This window comes from Zalophus californianus, chromosome 6, assembly GCF_009762305.2.
Source record: "Zalophus californianus isolate mZalCal1 chromosome 6, mZalCal1.pri.v2, whole genome shotgun sequence".
Lineage (NCBI taxonomy): Eukaryota > Metazoa > Chordata > Mammalia > Carnivora > Otariidae > Zalophus > Zalophus californianus.
Window position 1 is genome coordinate 22,597,814 of NC_045600.1, and position 22,246 is coordinate 22,620,059.

At 38.0% G+C, this 22,246-nt stretch overlaps 1 protein-coding gene across 23 annotated transcripts in view; it reads right to left on the minus strand.

Annotated features, from left to right (window-relative positions):
* The window catches only part of NRXN3 (neurexin 3), a 1,550,403-nt gene that overhangs the window by 146,583 nt on the left and 1,381,574 nt on the right, over positions 1 to 22,246 (minus strand). For 16 of the 23 annotated variants that reach the window (XR_004820137.1, XM_035728036.1, XM_035728031.1 and 13 more), the window contains 2 exons: positions 10,920 to 11,009; positions 5,356 to 5,663 (listed from right to left, as the gene is read on the minus strand). Coding sequence is in view for 22 of the 23 variants with exons in the window: in XM_035728036.1 (XP_035583929.1) it covers positions 5,356 to 5,663; positions 10,920 to 11,009 (398 nt within the window). In the remaining variant the exon portion in view is untranslated. The remainder of the gene's footprint in view (positions 1 to 5,355; positions 5,664 to 10,919; positions 11,010 to 22,246) is intronic. The other 7 variants (XM_035728032.1, XM_035728026.1, XM_035728025.1 and 4 more) reach the window with 1 other exon arrangement.

The window sequence follows — 22,246 nt, forward strand, 5'->3', positions numbered from 1 at the left end:
AGCTGAGCATTGTGATTTTCTGGTAACAGGCAGCTCTGACCAATGTCAAAGTGACTCCACCAATGCCGAGCACAGAAAAAGTGGGTCATGATCAGTATCCTACTAATAGCTTATAGAGGATTCCAAATGGCGATTTGCACAGAACATGCTGAGTTCTTTCTTTACTGATAACGACTCGGTCTGGAGGCTTAAGGTAAGAGAATACACATTATTTTGGGAACTATTTTCCTCTTGGCCCTTTCCTGCCTCACAGGAACATTTTGGTACTGGTACTGGTGGCTGCAAGTTACCAAAGACTTTTACTTCTTACTTTTGCCTTCTCTCCTAAATGGGGATCAAGGATTTTGAACATAGACTTAGTTGAACTTGTCCATCACGATAGTAATCCCGACACTGAGGTCAGTTGTAATAGAATTGCTTGTTTAATTGCTGGGCAATCCCTGGTAGTAAGATGCACAGGGAATCCAATGCAGTTCTCCTCTCTGGGTCCTCTCCTATTTGGAGGAGTTTGGGACCAAGACGCTGAGAATCTGGATCTCTTGCTGCTCAGATCTCCCCTATGCATTCTTTGTTCTAGTTGGACTTGGCTATCTCTCTCGGGAATTATCATCCCTGACTTTGAAAACATCGCTTCTGACATTTAGCCAACCTGAGATTTGTCTCTCTTCCCCATGTATCAAATTATACTCATTCTACAAGGCCCAGTTCCATTCCCACTTCATTCATGAGACCCAGCCAAGCCCTCCCATACAACTCCCTCATTTCCCTCCACACCACCACCATTTGCAGGTCACTACCTCATATTGATTGCTAATGTCAAGCTCCATGATGGCAAGGATCCTGGATTCTTTTTCTTTGTAACCTTAAAGACATGTGGATAGATATATTTCATAACAAAACATATTCTCTGAGGCCCATAGAACTCCAGGTTGGTTTAAAATGGAAGAAAAAATTAAAGATGGGAAGTAAGCTATCAGAGAATCGATTCCTGAGAACTTAGAAACTTTTCATCTGCCAGGACTGATTCCAACCTCCAAATTCTACCCTGACCCTCCTTCAAATCCCTATCCCCACCAAACTTCCCAGCCCCCACTATGAACTACAGATACTACTGTCAGTAGAAATAGCCCCATTTTCTCCTTGCTTGAGAGGGTACTGACTTGCATACCAAATGTTGGGGATAGAATAAAATAATAAGGTTAAAACATATCTATCTTACTCTTCAAGATGGACCTGTTTTAAGCATTTTACATATATTAACTCAGTTAACCTCACAGCAATCCCATGATATAAGCAGCACCCTAGTAGTACCCTTCCCTCCAATTTTATAAAGTGGTAGACTTAGGTTAGTTACAAATTCTTGCTATCCTCCCATCATGAAGTGAGGTTTATGTTTCCTTTCCCTGAAACTTCGAAACCTGGAAAAACTTTCACTAGGAGCCCTGAACCTCCATGAACTAGAAACTACAGAGAGGGACATGGACCCAGCTGAGTCCAGTGTTTCTAGTTAACGCACCAAGACACAAGGTGTTTGAGTGAAGCCAGACTCTCCAGACCAGAGGAGACACTGAGTGATTTCAGTCAATGCCCTGTGGGGCAGAAGAATCGCCTTGCTGAGCCCTGCCCAAATTTCTGAGCCACAAAATTGTGAGATCCAATGACACAGTTGCTATTTGAAGCCACTAAGTTATGGGAAAATTTGTTTCATAACAATAGTTAACTAGAACATACATGACTTGCTCAGAGTCACTTAGCTGATGTGAAGAAGATCTAGGTTTTAAACCCAGGCAGCCCGACTCCAAGCATATGCATTTAATCACTGCTCTAGCCTTACCACCAAGGAAAAATTAAAATCGTCCAAAGCACACTGATCATTCTGGAGGAAAAGCTATCTGTAAGCCATGCCACTTCTGGTTGTTAAATGATGATAAGGTATGTCATAAAGCCTATTTTGTTTTCCAATTTATTCAATAAATATTTATTGAGCACCTGTCTTTACTTGAATACTATCACTCACCCACCTGCTTTCTCAATGTACTCACCTATCTTCTCAATGCACCCACCTGCTTTCTCAATCTTAACTCTTGTGGGTTTTTTCTAATATTCAGGGGAGGACCTAGACACACTTTTTTTTTTTTTTAAGATTTATTTATTTTAGAGAGAGAGTGTGCACAAATGGGGGGGGCAGAGGGAGAGGAAAGAGGGGAAGCAGACTCCCCACTAAGAGGTGAGCCCAATGAGGGGCTCAATCTCAGGACCCTGAGATCATGACAGGAGCTGAAACCAAGAGTTGGCTGCTTAAATGACTGAGCCACCCAGGCGCCCTTAGATACACTCTTCTTAATATAGGGTAAAGACCTGATGCTTGGGCACCCTAGATGTGAGTGATTTAACACAGTCCATGTGATCCACAAGCAATACTGTAACAAACTGGAGTATCAGAAAGATCAAAGTAGTGATTACTTCTAGGAGGCTAGAGCACTGAAGGGCCATGTCAACTCAAAAACTATTAGTTTATGTTCATATACAGGTAAGAGCAGCACTGAAAGCACTTTGCAGTTTTACTTTGCTCTGAAATCAACACAAACCAAAGTCAATCAGAAACGAAATACTCAAATGTTTCTTTAGCTTATGCTTCGAGAAGGAACCAGTAGATTATCATATAATCAGATGGTTTTAGACCAGGTTTTTATGCTTATTTTATTTCTCCTGGAAGAGTCTAATTTTAGGACAACCCTGGTCTATCAAGGCTACCAAAGCGAAGGAAGACAGAACAGAGTATCATCTGGAAAAAGCTGTAAGATTTCACACATGACTGGCCTGGTAAACATGAAATCCAGACTTCCTCAGTTCTTTTTTCTCCCACAGATCAAATTTTTATCAGTCCACTTCACCCTAGAAAATTAGCTGGATCACACAGGACATATGAGAACTTCTGAGACTGACCTTCCTCACCCTAAGTCCTCAGAGGCTGGGAATTGTCCTAAATCTTGGGTCCCCAGTCCTAACAGAGGCTTGATGTAATCTGTACTTGAGATCAGAAAAGGGTTGGAGACAAGGCAGGCTACTGAATTTTTATGGAGCAGAGGGCAAAGTTCTTTTTCTTTTTTTTTTTTGTAGTTTCAAGTTTTTATTTAGGTTCCAGTTAGTTAACATACAGTGTAATATTCATTTCAGGAGTAGAATTTAGTGATTCATCACTTACACAGAACACCCAGTGCCCATCACAATACATGTCAGGGCAAAGTTCTTATGGCTAGTTGGCAAGAACAAAAAAGTCCAAAATCCTTGGCATCAAATTATTTCCTCTAGCTAATCTTTACAAAGAATATGGACCTCTTTGATCCCTCATCCCAGTCCAATCCAATTCTGCTAGTCTGCTGTCTTTTCTCTAAGAGTTTGCATTTACATACCCTTAAGAACAAGAAGGTCATCAGATTTATAACTCCCCTTTATAGCCATGGTAGAAGCAAAAGGAAAGATATGTAGATCAAATCCCCTTATCACTGGAGTCAGGAAAAGAAACCCTCAGGGGAGGCTGTTAGAGAGGGCATGCTCCAGCTGTCCACATCTTTCCAAAATGACAACAGATTCTATGGTGTTCAGAGTCATCATCACTTGCAAGAGTTTTGTGCCTTGTACCCTACTCTTCTTTGGAAGTTCTGGCTTTCTTCGTTTTTGGAAAGACTCACCCAGTGTCCTCCTCTCTGTGTGTTTGCTGCAGGAGGAAAAGCCAAAAACCGGTAATTACCATGGCTTAGTCCCTGAATCCCTACGTAACATTAAGTCCTCCCAAGGTCAGTAAAAATTTGGCCTTGAAAAAGATTACACGACAGCCACTCATATGAAGAAAAAGCCATTTGCTCCTCTGTTTCCCACAGAGTTAACGGAATGTATTATGACAGAAACAGAACAAGTCTGCCAGGACCTGGGCAGACAGAACTATCCTTTCACCAACCATAAACAGATCTGCTCTTGAGCTAGAGAGAGTCATAATAGAAATATATATTGCCTTTTATCTTCTTTTCAGTGAGTAGAGTGAAGTGTCAGGAGTTATTGGTTTAATATCAGCAAAGAAGAAGCTATTTCTTTTTTGAGCGTGTACATAGGTATACACGTAACGGCACACACAACTATACAACTGTTATGCTAACCCGGTTCTTAGTAGCGCTTCTAAAACACATAAAATTGGCCTGATAACATCATCAGTGTATACAGCCTCAAATTGTTCCTGTGGAATCATGTAAGGAGCTGTCTGGGTATTTCTGCTCAAAGAAAAGGGAAAAGGAAGACAACACTTTTACCTCTACTTAACTCACATAAACTTAGTTCAGAAGAATGAGAACACCTAGGGGGCTTAATCGATTATTGACTCTACGTTTACAATGCCCACCGAAATCAATGGGAGGGTGATGTCAAAGACTCGATTGATGCCCCGGATAATGTCTTAAAACTAAGAAACAGAAAGGACAAGTCCTGATCTACTGAATCTTCTATAAACGCTAACTAGGCTCGGAGTAATTTCCCCACAAGCAATTGGAATGTCTTATTTTATGCCACAGCATTTGAGGCTAATAACTCGATTAACCTCCTATCCCCTACTAACTAGATTTATGAAATGCCAAGGGAATCAGCAAAGCATTAAACTTTAGCTTGGGTATAATTACTTTCAAGTGAAAAAATAAAACCATTACCACAAAACTAAGTACTTCCTATATAGCTAAACTCAGACCTTCACAATTTCTAATGTAATATAGGATCTTGGTCAAATATAAACAAAATGGATAAAAAATAACAAGTGATTGATCAACACTTAATAACAAAACAAAGACTGCATTTTATAAGCATTAGTTGAAACTCTAGCTTCAGTTGCCCTTTATTTAATGCTATCCACTGGCCTCAAAACTGAACAATTCATGTTTCAGCAAAGCCACCGAGAGGATGTGAATAGAACTGAACTAGGATACAGTTTCCCCTATGATAACAAATTTTCCTTTGCCCATTTTCCCTTTTTTTATTGAAAAGAAAAGTAATGAAATGAAAGGAGGAGTATTTCATACTGAAAGTGTTAGCCATTGCTCATTTGGAATAACAGCTTTACTGTTTCAGCAATAAATATGATAGGAATAATAACCCATGAGTGCACGCAAAACTTTTATAACTTCTTTAGCAATGAATTTGTTTCTCTCTACTCCTAGATCTTATTACTATGAGCATCTGTAGGCATCCTTTCTACAAACATAGTAATTCAGACTCTTTAGCAACATAGCAACACTGACCTTATAGTAATGTCTCAAAGACAAAAAAAAAAAAAAAAAAAAAACAGAATCAATTAAGAATTGGAGAAAGGATTACCTGAATGCTTGCTGTAGAGCGATTTTTGCGGGTTGTGGTAGTAGCCATTGTAGTGGTGGTTTCCATGACAGTGGTAGACATTTCTGGTGGCATGGAGGTCGTCTGTGTTGTTCCCAAGATTGACGGGACTTCTCCCACCAGCCGGACACTTCCATTGATTTTAATATTGGGGTTGTTCTCAGCTGCCATGTTCAGTACTTTCAAACCATCATAATAGAGCCCAGAGAGCTGGCCTTGGAAGAGACGTCCTTTGTCTTTTCCACCGATGGCTATTTGCGCCTGGGTGTTGAAGATGGTTAACTGCCGGCCTAGTGGGTTGGGTGGAGGAAACATTATTATTCCCATATGTTATCTCTCTTTGCCTTGCCTGGTCTCAATGGACCAGGCATCAAAACAGGCTTCCGTGAACAAATGAAGGGGAGAAAACTGGATAACAAAAATTCAATAGACATTAGCAAGTAACATTTCACTATGTTTATCTCTTCCACTGTCTAGCTGAATATCCTAGATAAGCTGAATAATTCAGTCTCTATTTCATTATTATGAGGAAAGAGAAATCTTGGTTCAAAGATTTGCAGTATTGTGGTCTTCTTGGGTATGTAGTTGTGGATGACAGAAAGTAATCCCCAAATCAAGTGATGACAGTAATAAAGCATAAATACCTATCGCACTAATTTTTAACTACAAAGTCATATAAGGGCAACTAAATAGGATTATAAATGTCAAACAAAAACTCAGTGAGGTGACTCAGAACACTGAATTAAAAAAGAATTGATAAATTAATTGAAATGAAATGAAATTCCAATTAAAAGACTTGGATTCATTGCATACTTATAGAAATGAAGTTTACTCACAAAACACCTCATTTCCTAGAAATCTTCATAATACATACTATTCTATCTATACTTGCTGTTTAATAAACATCATGACAGATAATTTCCTACCTCTTTTAATTTGGGGGAGGAACGGGATTATGGTAACACAACTATCTCTCTCCCTAAAACATGGGAAATAAACAGGCATTGATAATGTTTCAGGGGTGGGGGAAAGAAAAAAATGCCATTCCAAATCAATGAATTTAAAAAAAAGGGGATGGGTATTCAGGAAAAAAGCAACACATAAAATTCCTTAAAATGATAGGCATGTTCATGTGTTGAAGACTATCAGTAGTTCAACTTATTTGGAGTCCCATTTGGGGAACCATATTTGTTTCTGTGAATAGAAAACTATCAGAATGAAATCATGACAGAATAGAGTTGAGAATAGTGCAACTCAATTGATCTTCTTCCCAACTACCTCTACTTAAAAAAGCCTCTCTTAAGTGCTAGATCTTTCCCAGAAAAATACAAACAGCTTTTTAAGGCTAAGCAATTCTATGCTATTATTTCTTCAGATTATTTCCTTCTGCTTTTCCATATGGAGAAGGGGGAGAGACTTATTAATGGAATTAAATATATCCTTTTTGAGTTTTTCTTAAGTCAGGAATCAAACAATATTCCACTCATTCTTAATCTAATCACTTGCATTATTTTAGCTATAAATGGCTGGAATGTTCTGTTATTCCTGCCTGCTTATTAAAAGGGAGTCTATTTTTAAAAGACTAGGTTTTTGCCCCCACAATCTCTGATATGAATAGAGGCATACTGTGATCTTTGGGCTTTTAACCTCTACCACTATTACACGGTCTTTAAATCTCCACGATGATTAGCTATCCTTGAATTTCTAGTGTATAATGTGGAATGCCTTCTGAATGTATAATAAGGGATGAAATGGAAGAGTCAGAGAAGGGAAAATGTATCTGCTCAGAAGGAACTCTTTATACAAGAGTCAGTTCTGCCCATGGCTCATGGGGTAACTCTTAAGGGCATATTAGTTAAGAATGATTTATGAATAATACCTTTTTGGAAGCTTCAAATACTGCAGTATGGAGAATTGGCCAAAGAATTTTGTTATAGTGAAAATGATCTGCACTCTATAAAAATATTTGGAGCATGGAAATGTTATCTGTTGGATTTGATAACAGAATTGTCCAGATCCTAAAGGAACAGTCAAAATAGATCTAATAGGTTTCCATTATTTTCCCACCAATTCCTTCAGTGCCTAGTGCACATGCATCATCGCCTGTCCTTTGGCCTCTCATTTCTCACATAAGATGCAGCAAAATGTTCAGTGCACAATAAAACTGGATAATGGCCTGGAGCTCAACTCTCTTTACTGTTATTTCTTTGACAACAGCTTTTTCTAGGGGGGCTAAGCTTACTGCAAAAGAAATGTCATGATAGAAGGGGAGAATAATACACCCTCAACCTTGCATAGACATTTGTGGGCAGCTTAACATGATAAAGAAGGAGCTGCCTAAAAGGAGATCTCTAGAACTCAATTCAGTAGCTTACACTAGAGAGCCCCAATGTCAAGCTATCCCTTCCATTCACATAACTGTCAGCCAACCATAATATTTATTCATCTCCTTTTTTGAATATGCTCTAGCACTGATGATCAATGAATAGGGATAGCTAGTTATGGGTAAGAAATTTTATATTTCTAGTATTTCTGAAAGTAGTTCACATCTATAATGGTCCTTACCTTATTTTCCTAGTGATATTATTCTGCCAGTTATTACAAATAAAGAGGGTCAGGGAGAATTGAAATGCAAAGTTGAATTACAATGGCTAGAAACGTTGGATCTCCTTCATTCCAGTTGCCAGAGTGTACTGCATAAAAGGGTCTTTGTTTGAAACTAACCCAAGCATGGAGAAGGGCAAGACATGTTTCCTGGGCCACAGGATGAAGCCACTGCTCCATGTCTTGTTATTGCTGCATTCCCAGAGAGATCTAATGGTTTCTTGAGAACAAGACACTGGTGGAGTGAAATAGGGAAGGAGGTGGTCTATCCTTCAGTTCTCCGTCATGTCGTAGGAAGTGTTTGGATTTTTGTTTGCTTGTCTGATTCACAGTCTATGTCTAGCTAGATCTGTTTTGTTTTTGTTTTGTTTTGTTTGCTGTTTCCGGATCCTTTCCTAGCCCTTTGTACCTTGGATTGGGTAGTTAAGAGTAAAGCGGGCAGTCACTAAAGTAAGAGTGGGAAACTGAGTCTCCTGTCAGCTCTTCCTGTGATCAATTTACCTCTCTCAGCCAAGCAGGGGTAAGTGAGTAACTGAAAACTGGCCTCTCCCTCTGAAGGGTTATTATAAGGGGCAGACTGGGGTAAGTTTTATCATTTGCCCCAGATTTCTCAAAATCAATGTCAGACCTCATTATTGTCATTCATTATGATAATTTTTTTTATAATAAGTAACTATGATATCTATATCTATATCTATATCCTAATCTAAGAATTGTTCTATCATCCATAATACTAAATTTGGTTATACTAGCACAGGGTTTGTAGCAGGTTACTCTCTGCTTTGTTTTGGGTGCCCATCTTCTTGGAAGTCATTATTGTTACCTCATTTGGATATCAAGTTCACATACTGCTTAAATTAAATCTTTGCACGTCTCCAGTCAGTGTTGCACAAAGACTAATTAATTAAACCTCAGAACACCCTTGGGGAATAGGCAGTATTATTTCTCCTCTCCCCAGATGGGAAATCTGAGATATAAAGAGGTTAAGTGGATTGTCTAAGGTCAGAAAGTATCAGTCAATAGTAGACAGAGCCAGAAAACAGACTCAGGAATGCTGTGACCCAGATCTCTTCTCCAATGACAAAAATAACTCCAAAGAGGCATTCCAAGTGCTTCCTGATACGTCTGCCTATTCATCCTTCCATCTTTACCCTTTTTTAACTCGTTGTCTTTACAAGGTCTTTTGGTATATATTTTCTACTGCTTTTGAAGGAAAGGTTAGCTAGACAGAGGAAGGGGTAAAGCAATAGAATGAATAGATGTTACTCACCCAAAGCATTAAAAAAAGTAATTTCAGTTAAAATGGTGTAGAAGAGAAAACCTCCAAGTTTGCAAACAACCATTTTCAATATTATATGCATATATAAATACATACATATTTGGTTAAGAAACTAGAAAGCCGCCCTCCATCCCACGTGACCCACCCTGCCCCCTCGGATTTGTTGGCCTTTCGTCCTTCTATATGAAAGCCAACTGATAACAATGCTATCAGAAGGAAAACTAAAAGCCTATTCATAACTTTATAATGGTTTATACAAATGAAAACGCCTGGCATGCTCTTAAACTTAGAGTTCAAAAGGCGATGGAGTAAAAGAAAATATTATTAACATAAAATTGAAAGAAAAAAAAGTTCTCTCAGGCACATGAGACTCAGACATGCATATCTAGTTTTCTTCTCCTTTATCAAAAGTGAGGCAATCATAGTCTTTAGTGTTAAAGGGACTTTATGAGCTGGTGATTACTAACCAAAATTATTTGCTTTTTAGAGTTATTCTTAATTTATTTTTAATTAGACCACATACGTTAAAAACAGGGCAAACAGTTAAGACTCAGTGAGGATTTTCCGTGTTTAAGGGTCTAAATGTTGTCACCCAACTTAAAACTGTAATTAAGTTTGCTTAAGTTGCATATTAATATATTCAATTGCTTTTTATGTATCACTCAATCAAATCTCTACGAATTTTAAGGACTCACTGAAGGTCTTGAGACAAGAGTAGCTTGTACTGGCTCAGGAAAGAAGGGACTACATAGCTTCCGGAAACAGAGAATTTTCTTCATTGAAAGGTAATAGTTTATATCCTAGCAAACAGAAGCCACACAGAAAATTCTAACATCAGGTATAACCGCTGCCCTCTTTTATTAACAAAGTGGTTGTTTTCTACAGCAAATCACAACTGCTGTTTTGCCTTTCATGAGCCTTTCTTTTCCAACTCATTGTCTTAGCCACTTGCACTTTTGTTGCATAAATATCAAACACATAAGGGTATTACACAACCAAAGTGTAAAAAAAGCTTTTCTTTTCTTTCTTTTTTTTTTTTTTTTTTTTTTTAGTTTCAGCAAACAACTAGGACACAATTAACCTCTTATGAAACACTTTTGCCTCTGTTAAGTTTGAATCTAAAGGCAAAATTCATCTTTCTCATTCTTTCTTCATTTAAAAACAAATGTTAGAAAACACTGCTCCCCTTATAACATTTGTCTTAAGCAGTTTAAGTTACAAGAGTAGATCTGCTGATTTTTTTAGTTATCCACGCTGGAGAGTAAAGCCAAAACAGCCTCAAGATGTAAGTTTAAAGAGTACTTTTGAAATTTCTTTAGAAAGCTTTGGTATAAGAGGTAATTTAAAACAAATTAACAAATAATGTCATGCAGTGGTTAAATTGCCATAATACATTTTTTAGAGGTTCCTGGAATTTCTTGTTTGTGGTTGTCACGCTGATAGCAAGCTAGATGTTAGTCCCTTTAACTGTATTTTAATGGCAATGTATTATAGCATGATTTATCAACATATGGCAGGTGGAAGCTGACACAAATTATAATGAAAATTAAAACAGTCATTTATGCAGCAGGCGATTATCATTTAAGGAACATTTATTTGCAGGCTTTAAAAATGAGGGTTTAGAATCAAATGATTTTAAAATGAAAGTTTTAACGACGGTTACCTTTTTCCTGCAGCCACTCCTCTACGGGCCGGTTATATTTGAAGGGGATTTTCTGTTTTACCATTTGGAAGCGTTCATTATCAGTGTTGCCTTTAAAGTTTAAAAAACAGCTTAAAAAACAATCTGAAAAGTCAATACGTCATTAAAAAACATCCTAGGTTTTTGGTTTGTTTATGAAGTTTTTAGAGATAGATATCAATTTATCTTTAGTAGAGGTGGAGTTGAAGTCACTCTGCCCTTGGTTGACAGGGTTGAGGTCAGGAGACTCTTAGCTATGCAGTGCTCCATCATGTTTTGGAAATGTGGCATGGGATGGGAATTAGAGCTTTGGCTATTTATAGAAATGGGTTTACCTTCACTATTCTCCATCTCACCCCAACCACATCATGATTGGGTCAATGGAAGCACAAGGATTTTCTTGGTTTGTGAGTAATTTGCCTGCCAGACCAGCTTCATCTGTGGTAGGGGACCCCCAGTGTCTTAGTCACGCATGATCTGCTCTCACGGTACTAGACCTTATCAGAAGCATGCGGTCACGTACTTCCTTATTCTCCTCTCAGTGTTTATAACTGCTCTACCTTCTGGTGGAGGGAAAGATCATTTAAGCCTTGAATGGCCAAGGGAGACTTCTTACTCCATAAAGGAGACCCTGGCATCCTACCAGGTATGTTAAATAGATGGAGTATTATAGATGCTTCTTTACATTTCTATTTCTCTGCCCAGACTTGTTCTACATTTTAAAAAAGAAAACACAAAGTAAATATTTGTAAATCAAAGCAGCTATAAATATAGGTATAGAGTATTGGCAGACTTTTAAGCACCTACATTTTATTACTACTAATAAATGCAAGCTTTATAGGTTTATCTAGTCTCTCTCTCTTAACTTTCTATAAGAGGTCCTTTCTGAACAAGTATCTATTCATAAAGCCTGTTTGGGATACTTCCTCCAAGCATGAAATACCTAATTAGTTTCAAACCTCAAACATAACGCTTTTAACTGCTACTATGCCCCCTTATTCCTTTTGTAACTGTTGTTTCCACCCCTGGATGGTTTGTCTAATTAGGACAGATTTGGAGAGCAGTATTGTGGAGATATACCCCTAATGAATATGCTTCAAATCACAAAATAATGAAGCCACGCTTTGGGAACTGTTCTATCTCATCAACCAACCTCACAGTGATCAAAAACTAGTGAATTCTAATTCATGACTTTTCACTCGTAGCCCTATATCAGAACTTAGGGAATCCCATTCCAAACTGCCAACATTAAAAATGAAATCAAAATCTTAAAAAAAGGTGTCTTGGAAATCATCTACAAAGAAGTCTAAAAGCCAGAAAGAACATGAGGATTAAATATAGCATCAGGCCAAGTGAGTAGAATGTGACCGTGGCACTTCAATCTTAGGGCCACCTTCCTATAGAAGTTATTATTGACATGTGACTGACCTGGTACCTGCTTTCCATGAGGTGCAACATGGGAAAGGGCTGGCCATGCTGGGAGATGTTTCCAAGATTCCCCAATCATTTCTGCTATGAACAAATGATCTTAAGAAGCTGACTCATTCTCATTCCCAAGGAATAAAAAAACTAATAACAAAAACATGAACAACAAAAACAAAGCTCGTGAAAGAGACAACAATGGGTATGTTTCCAGCCTACATCATGGGATCTTATGTGGCTGGGATAAAACGTAATATATTAACATATCAAAGAATAAATTACAATGAATGGAATATTATTTCTCATAGAAAAAAGTTGGGGGGAGAAGGTGTAGGTAAGGAGAAAAAAAAAACAGAAAGGCAACTTCTTGGTGTTTCCATAAGCTCATGGTGAAAGAAATTAATTTTATCTTTTAATACAGTTAGCAATTAGAGATTATTATAATGATCCTCCCTGGTAGATTTGGGGATTCAGAACTCTATTAATCAAAAATAAAGTTGGGTAAACTCTCACATGTCTTCACAGAAAAGGAGCATGCACTTTTCTGAGAAGAACCTATATCTCGTACTCTTAATCCTACCCTAAAGAAGACAGATAACATAAGGGATATCATCCATCTTCATAAGCTTTGACCCCTCTCAAGTTTTAGTTACAACAAAGTGTTATATTGAAAAATGGCAAATGGGTTGTGCTAGATTCACCTTAAATATATTCTATTACTTTGGGTTTTCTGTAACTGTTGTTGGTTGCAACATTAAATATAGTCATAACCTTCACTCCACTCACTGTGGAATGGATTAGTGAAGTCTGTAACAAATATCAAGCTAAGTATTCTTAGAAACATGCAGGCAAAATCAGAAGTATCCAAAATTCCCAACTGCCAGAGTTCTATATGCACTAAATTAATTCAATAAGAAGATGCAATGACTTACTTCCTTGGAATACAGAGGGACTCTTTGTCCTCCTAAGCATCCCCTCCCCATACACTCTCTTTCAAACCTAAAGCTCCATAGAAAATCATTTTGAGGCATGGTACAGGCTAGAGAAAGAGAAAAGTATGTTGGATAATCAATAAGTGATATGTTGGGAGGACAGCATAGCCATGATTCAACCTTAGACCCATCGGAAAGTGAAAGAGAGAGAGTCATTCTTCTCCATCTCAGCTTTAAAGACATTTAGAAAAAAGTTTTAAGTTTTCCACACCAGATTCATAGCATCTGGCATACTGTTAAAAGTTGTGAAAGATGGAAGGTCATTTGGAAAACCAAATTGGTTTAAATTGCCACATTAACATTGTTCTTAGTCTCTTTTCATGTTCTTGTTGGTTTTTATTTTAATTTATCTCAGACATTAGTAAGAACTGTTTTAGAAACATGTGCATGAGAATGAGTTCATTTGCCCCAAGCCCCATTTTGCTAGATTGACTGAAAAGTAAACAACCTTCTAAACATAAGAATTCATACACAGGGACTACCCTGAAAGCTGAGCAAACCTTGTCAAATTCATATACATTCACATTAAATCCTTAATGACATTCAGTTGTACATTTCATATAGCAACAAGTATAAAAATTTGAACAAAGAGTGAAATCAATTCTTCAACAGAAAGTAATGATATCCTCAAGAAAGAATGGCCTTATGCATAGTAATGTCATAATGTCAGTAGAAAGAAGCATATGTGCCTTACTAATCAGACCAAAATGTAATGACCATACTTCTCAAACACACTGAGAAATCTATAAATTGCACCATGAGATCTTCAAATAGACATTTCTTAAATTACTTATATGGATCTGACACTCACCTACATAGAACTAAATTTTAGAAAAAAGAAAACTAGTCACATTTTATTCTGTTTAAAATAAAAGCGTGTGTATGTGTGTGTCCCCATGCATTTTTTTTATTAGAAATTGAGTTTTTTAATGCCACTGGCCTCCTACATTCATTTGCATTTGTATCAGTGGTCCTATTATCAAGTATTTCAACTCCGGGAGACACATCTAACATGCACTGTTGAATTATAATATTGTGAAGAGCAGAATACTCTGAGGTGAAATTATTAAGGCCCAACTGGTTCACACAGAGCTCCAACCTTCATTCAGAAATACCTCATGTTTTCTACATTTGAGCAAATCCATTTAGGATAAAAAAAAGAGAACAGAGTAAGGAAGACAAAGAAAGCAAGTTGACCCTCCAACAATTTCCCAATACATCAGTCTCTCTTTGCAGTCCCAAAGGAGTAAATCTGCAATATGTTGTCAGTCCCAAAGGAATGAATATTTTTTAAATTGAAGAATGGAATGATAGAGAGAACTTCTGTATAGCACAGAAAGTGACTTTTATGAGACCTTTATTATCATTATCTATTGGTCCAAGCACAGATCCTATTCATTAGCTATTACACTTATTTTCTGTAAGCCATAATCAATACAGCACAGGAGTTAAGACCATGGGCTTTGGAAACAAATTTGGCTTTGAGTTCTAACATTAGCATTCAATAGCTATGTGATCTCATGCAAGTGACTTGGCCTCAGTTTCCCCATTTCCCAATTCACCGTAGGACGTAGTATAGTATAATAAGATGTAGGGTATATACAGAACTTGGGATATGAAAAACATTCATGTTTTGCAAACTATTATTAATATGATTCAGTTCTTTCCTAATGATCTAAGGGAAGCACAGATTCCAGGGTGTACTTCTATGACCTCAGAACTTTACCAGGACTCCATTCAAAACATGGCCATCTTCCATTTTGTCCCACAAAGATTATCTTCCAAAGATCAACAAGCCATAGAAAATGAAACATCCTGAATATCCCCCAAATCTCCTAGCTGTTGCTTTTTATATTTCTGAGTCTTCTAAAATATACTTAGCTAACCCCATTTCCAAAACAAAGTGGGTTTCTAAAACCACTGAAAGTAAAAGAGCAATTCAGACACTGACAGATGCGATTTCTTGGTCCAGCCACAGATAATGATGATATACTGCTGCGAAGTTGAGGAAGAGTGTCTTAAAGGTTCTGGCAATTTGCACCGGGCTGGCAGAAAATGCTTTCTTGCAGGTAGCCTATAAATACCATCTGATATGTTGTCAAGCACATGGACATGCTAATAGGAATACTGTAACAACATTCATCTGTGCAAAATTAATGCCAGAGGTACTTTTTACATTTTGTTTTGAGTCCTAGAATAAAAGAGAAGTTTTCTTTATTGTTTTGTTAGACACTAAAAAAATGAGACCATGGGTCTAATGAACAAAGAATGAATATTATGAATTAGAGCCAGAGGCAAGAGAAAATCAATGTGAGTAGGCTCAAGCAGTAGGGCATTTCAGAGGTTCTTACGATGTCTCTCTCCCCAAACAACACTTTGAGTTTCAAAGCAAATAGAAGACACTAAAGAAAAGGAATTGGTGAAACTCTCTAAGCTCAGCTATGGTCTTGTTCCTGATGTTGACCCAGATGAACTCTCTCAGAGTCAACAAGGGGGCTGTTGTCTACCCAAAGGGCATCTAGAATGTTTGGCCACTTGTAAGTAGTGGATGGACTGCAACAAAAAAAAAACAAATATCTGTTATTTATAAAGTGCCTTTCAACCAAAGAGCTCAAAATGCAATTATAAGCATCATCTCATTAATCCTCAAATACACCTTTGAGGTTGAAGGAAAAAGAACTATTTATATGTTATGAGCCTTGATCCTTTCATGTGCCAAGGTAAAGAAATTAATCTCTTAGAGCAGAAAACTGATCGGCTGGGGGAAGTGAATTAATAGACCCAGAGCACAAGGGCATTATTAAGTAAGCAAGCTTCTTCAGACTCACTTAGGTGGTTCTGTGAGCCAAGGGAACCACCTTTCCCAAGTGATGAGATGTCTGCTCCTGGACAGTAGTGTGGGTCACCCAGGCATACCCTGACTTGGCCAATGTGTTGGCCCACACTGTCTCATTGCTTTAGATATGTTCAGAAATGGAAAACATATGTGGAAAGGCATATCATTTCCTTCCTATATCAAAGTCCTTGTATTGATACACCATTTCTAGGCTACAGGGGTTAAGTGTCTGAAGCAAAGATGACTCAGACATGAGTGAAAAGAGCACTGGCTGTGGAGTCAGACTCTGGATGAAATCCTATCTCAGATATTTACCATTTCTGTGAACTTGAACAATTGACAATCTAGATGAGTCTCAGAGTTTCTTCACTTGTCTAAAAAAATGAAGATAACAATATCTTTGTTACAAGGTTTTATACAAATTAAATTCAATAATCCAGGCAAGGACTTAGTTTATGAGGAGTTGAAAGAGGTTGGGAAAGGGGAGGGTCTGTGATTTACTTTAATTCTCAGGATCTTTCCCTAACACATGTTGGAAAATGAGGACCATGTTAGAGATGTACCCCTGGTGTTTTATATCCAGGTATCCAAGTGACCATGTCTCTATACCTTGACCTTTGTTCCTGGCCAAGATGATTTTTTGTGCAGATATGCTAACACTGAACTTCTCTTTCATATCCCAAATCTAATTGAAAGTGCCATTTCTGTTGAATTGTAATTATACTGACAACCATTTGCCCGGATGCAACAATTAGAACATATATCACAATTCCCTATCCTTTTCCTGCACATTGAGGCCATTCTCAACTCTCTTCCTAAAGCTCATTTCCCATGGAATTTCTCCTCCTTGCTCCTCATCCATCAATGATACTTTCAATCCCAGGAATATTAATAAAACAGGGTCCAGGTGACTGCAATATCTTTATTTCATAATTTAAGGGGATATTTTCAAGCAATTTCTAATAGAATCTGCTTCAGTACGATAGGTCTATGTAACATCTATTCTTTAAGAGCCACTTTCAAAAATGACATGCTATAAATTAAAACATAAATTGACTATAAAATTCGATTTGCTTCCACGATTATTTCAAAATGTGCACTAAAGCTAGACTAGTCAATTTCAATGGCTGAATTTTGTCCAGTTCCTTTCTGGTAAACATGTTTAAAATATCTATGCCTCAGTGTGCTTTTAAGCTTTAATTTCTCCGTATATAAAATAAGGATTATAATAATAACTACAACATAGGGTTGTCTTGAGAACTAAATGTGTATAAAGTCCTTAGTACAGTATGTGGCACAACTGAAGCGTTCAATAAATGGCTTATTACTATTTGTTGCTACTGTGGTAACAGTACCTGATTCAAAAGGGTTAAACTCAAATGGAGGTAAACTTACAAGAATTACTTCACTACACAATTTTTAATGTCAAATCTTTTCAAATTTCCTTTCAACATAAAGCCTTAATGTCTGGTCTTCAACCATTTGACATATGATCCCTTCCAGATTCCCCCAGGTGCCTTTCTTCTTATCACTTATTTCCTCCTTGTTGCAAAAGCCACGGTGTTATTTTGGGGTCATCCTTCCCTGTGATCCATGCATTCCTGCATGTCCACCCTCTGTGTCACCGTGTGTCTCTTGAATCTTGGTTTCTTTCATTTCTTTCTAGCAACATTCCTCTCTCCACTCCCTATCCCCTTCCATTCCTCTCATGCAGAGGAAATCAAACTCAGTGTTTTTAAAGGTAGAATGTTAGAATATTTGGTGCAAGAAGATCATGTATGTGTGATGTTCCTATACAGTTCAGATTATAAGTAGGAAGTTTGGAAGGATAATTTCAATGGGCAACAAATAAAAACATTTTCATACTCATGAGTAGGAAAGTCACACCAAAATCAACATGTCTGATGCCATAATAAACTGATGGTGTAGTAATCCTAGATCTTATGGAATCCTGGTATTCATAAATTATAGGTCTTTTGGACCAACTTTAAACCTCATGCCTACAAATGAATATATTATTCCCAAGGGATCTAAAGATCACAATCACTGTATCGTGTAACACGCACCCTTGACCTGGTTAATATAAGGGTTTGCAACAGTTGTCTAAACAACCGCATCATGGCATTGTCACATATGAGGCTTATTTCCAATTAAAACCCAACAGTTTCTAACTGAATTGCTTCCCCCAAAGTTTGGGCCATCTTGCATTCATGCAATACACTTTATGAATGTCAAAGCAGGACTGCAATTACACCCTATTAAATGTATTCCTTTTTTGTTTCATAACAGCATTCCAACCTGATAAGAAAATACTCTAGGTCTTTTGTCTTTTGAGGAGACACATTTCTTAGCTTTATGTCATCTGCACATTTGATAAACATATCTTTGTGCCTTTATTCAAGACCCTGAAAAATGTACAGAATAGGATTATAAGGTGGCTTTATAATATCCACAAATTCTTTGAAATTCCTTACTGTAAGAGATGGAGCTTGATTCTCTAACCTTGCATGTGGGCTCAACTTAGTGACTCAATTCTACAGAATAGGGTACGTTGGAAGTGACAGTGTGTGGCTTGAGGGACTAGATCAAAAAAAAGCACTGTGACTTCTCTCTTTCTCTCCCTCCCTCCCTCCTTTTCCCTCTCCCTCTCAATACCCACTCCAGGGAAGCTAGTGTTATATCATAAGGACACTTAAATCCCTTGGAGAGAATAACATGTCAAGGACCTGAGGCCACCAGATCCTCCATGCCTAGGTAAGTCTTGAGATGACTGCAGCCCCAGCTGCTATCTTGATATCAGCTCGTCAGACACCTTGAGCCAGATCCACTCAAGGAAGCTGCTACTAAATCTTGACCTACAGAAACTGTGAGACAGTATGTATTTGCTGTTTTAAGCCACTAAATTTGGGGGTAATTTGGGACACAGCAATAGATACAGGGAAACTAGAAAGCTTCATCTGAGTGTTTCAGCTCAACCAGAAGCAGATCTCCTTAAGATGCTGTTATAGCTCTCTTTATACTATTTCAGGGAAATGAAGATACACTGTGTCCATAACATGCATCTCATCTGCAATTTGTTAATGCCATCCAAACAGAATTAGCCTAGTTCCATAAGACTTGTTTGGATGAGCCCATGCTAGTCCTCAGCCATTATCAGATTCTTTGTTAAATATGGTTAAATGCATCACAATTTTTCTGTTAATTAAAAACACTTGAGAATTTTTATGTTATCAGTCTCAAGTTGAAGAGATTCACCCTTTTATATAACGTAAAACTTGGGACACTTTTCCCAAACTAGTTTTCTATTCTGACTAAGCAAACATTCACAGGGGCTTGGGTTCAATTCCTTAAGCATCTGGGAAATTATTCATGTAAGACCCAGAGATCTGAGCTCCTTTGAGAAACTCTGTTACCATTTGCTCAGCAAAAGATGGACTGGATTTTCCTATTTATTTGGTTTATACCAGCTTTTACATTCTGAGGGAGGACGTGCTGGTGACAGATGAAGATGTGAGGTGAAGGAGTGGGGATGAAGGGGAGTCCACATAACCCCACTGAGGTTCCACTTAAGCAAATGTTTTTATGCTTTATAATTAAAAAGCAGTTTCTGGGTTTCTGGGAGTAGAATTCTTTGGAACTCACAGTTTGTATTTTGAGAGAAGGAGTCTATAATTTTAAGAAAAGGAGTCTACAATTTTAAGGTTGAACAGATTTCAAAGATTATCTAAGAAATATAGTTTCCCTAGTTTAATGTTTCTCAAACTTCCCACTTACATCATTAGAAATATGACTCCTAGCATAAGCAAGCATCAGAGAGTAGAGATTTTAAAGATAACCCTCACCCATCAAAGGTATTAATTAAGGAATTGTCTGTACTCCTATTTGTTTGATTATATGGCATTTCCAAGGATTTTCAAAAAATGAACCAGTTGGCAGCCACACATAATTTAGTGCAAGATTCAAAGGTCAGATATACACTACTGCAATGTGGTACGAGAATCAAAATTTTCCCAGTGAAGAGATGACCTCAGGGAATGCAGCAGTTGTAGTATATCTTGAATTCATACACTGCCTCGTTAACTCTACTTGGCAAATTAATTCAAATTGATTTGTTTGTGAGAACTGCAGCATGGCCTCAAAGCTGGCTACAAAGGATAATGATAAACAATGTATGGAGCTCAGAGAAATTGTCTAGAGAAAAGTAGAGATCAGCAAGGGGCTGTTTTTATAGCATAACTGTCTTTGTTAAAAAGAAAAAAGTAAAAAGGAAGAAGATAAGCAAAGGAAAAAAAATGAAGTGAAGAACACAGCTTATATAAATAAAACTCATTTCATAAATAACACCTATATATCACCAATACTCAAAACAAAGGCAGATAAAGTATTTGAAAGTATTCAAAGGGAATATAAAAACAAGATTAAAATTCTTAAAAATGGACATTTAATTTTTAAAAAAGCAATTAACTCAATTCAAGCAAAGTGATAAGACATGCTGAGGAAGAAAAAAAGAAGGCCATGTGATATGGCAGTTAGAGCCAAGATTAATTCCAAAATGTCATATCGTAAAGAAAAGAGAGGGGAGGGCAATTCCTCAGTGAAAGCCATTAGTTTACAACTTCACACTGAGTCCTGAATTTAGGGTTGAGAGGGAGAAAGTTTAAGAAGGAAATATAATTATAGCTGCCACAACATTTCCCAAGCTTTCTGCCAAAGCTCTCTGCAAAACAGCTACCTAATCCCATCCCGATATCCATGCCCCTTTGCAATGAGACTTCGTCACTCCTCCCATCAGAGGTTGAGTCTACTTTTCCACCCCTTGATTCGGGGTTGGCTCTGAGACTTGCTTTGTTTGGCACCAGGCATATTAGCAAATGGGATATAAGTGGAGGTCTGAACAGTGCTCGCCCTCTCACGCTGCTGAGGCCTGTGATTGCCATTACCAAGAAAGCCAAAACCAGCCTCAGCTCCTGGAAGATGAGAGATCCCAAGAAGAGAGACCCCAGCCATCCAAGCCACTTAGCCAGCTCAGCTGAGGCCGCAGACCTGTAAGTGAGGCCGTCAAGACCATCTCTAGCTCCATCCAAGCCAGCCTGGAACAGATAAAACAACTATGCGACCCACTAAAACATGAGCCAATAAATAACAAAGGTTGGAGTGATTTTGTTAGGCAGCATATATTCAATGATACAGCCAGGGAGTTGGGAAATCCAGGAAGGACTGGGAAGCAGAGATTGGGTAAATGAAGCACTTTCCTGTGTGACAGTTTCCATCGAGAACCAACAGGATGTGGGGGAGGTGCTCAGCTGCTATCTATGGAGTCAGAGGAGCTTGTGGTGGTGAAAGTCTTAGGGGTCCTGGAATGAAGACAGGGAGGCTCGGGCCCCTATTATCTATCCTTAGTCCTCCTCTTCATTCTTAAGAGAGAATGATCAAATCCAAGGAAAGGGATGCAATAAGGCAGCTCCTCAGAGGAGGGGGACAGATCAGGGCTGAGGGAGCTGGGACAAGGCAGGAAAACCAGAGAGGGATTGCTACTTCTCTGGTCTCCATTTCTGGACTTGGACTAGGTTAAGGGTGGGAGAGTGGCGGGGTTGACTCCAGAGGTGATTAGGAGTAGAGCTAATAAGGGGCCACCCAGCTACTTGTGTGACTTCCTGCCATAACTATTCAAAAGAGTGGTGGACAGAGGCTTGTAAGAAAAGCGGGTTGGACGTAATGGGAAGATGTTCTGGGACTCTAACCCCTACCCACCAATGGTTATTTTTTACTCCTTAGAGGATTCCATGGGGAATCCAGAAGGGCTGCCTTTTTTTTTTTTTTTTTTTTTTTCTGAGCTAATACTGCCTTTACTCCCATCCCTTACTCTAACCTTCTAACGAAACCAAACCATTGATGTTCCTGTAGGATATGAATAATCACTGATTATGAATGAATAGGCTTACTTAGGCTTAGAATAGAAAGATATGCTCCACCACACTCCCTACTAATACAAAACAATAAAAACAAAGCAAAACACTGAATTGAAGACCAAAACCAGATAAAAAAAACATTCCCACCTT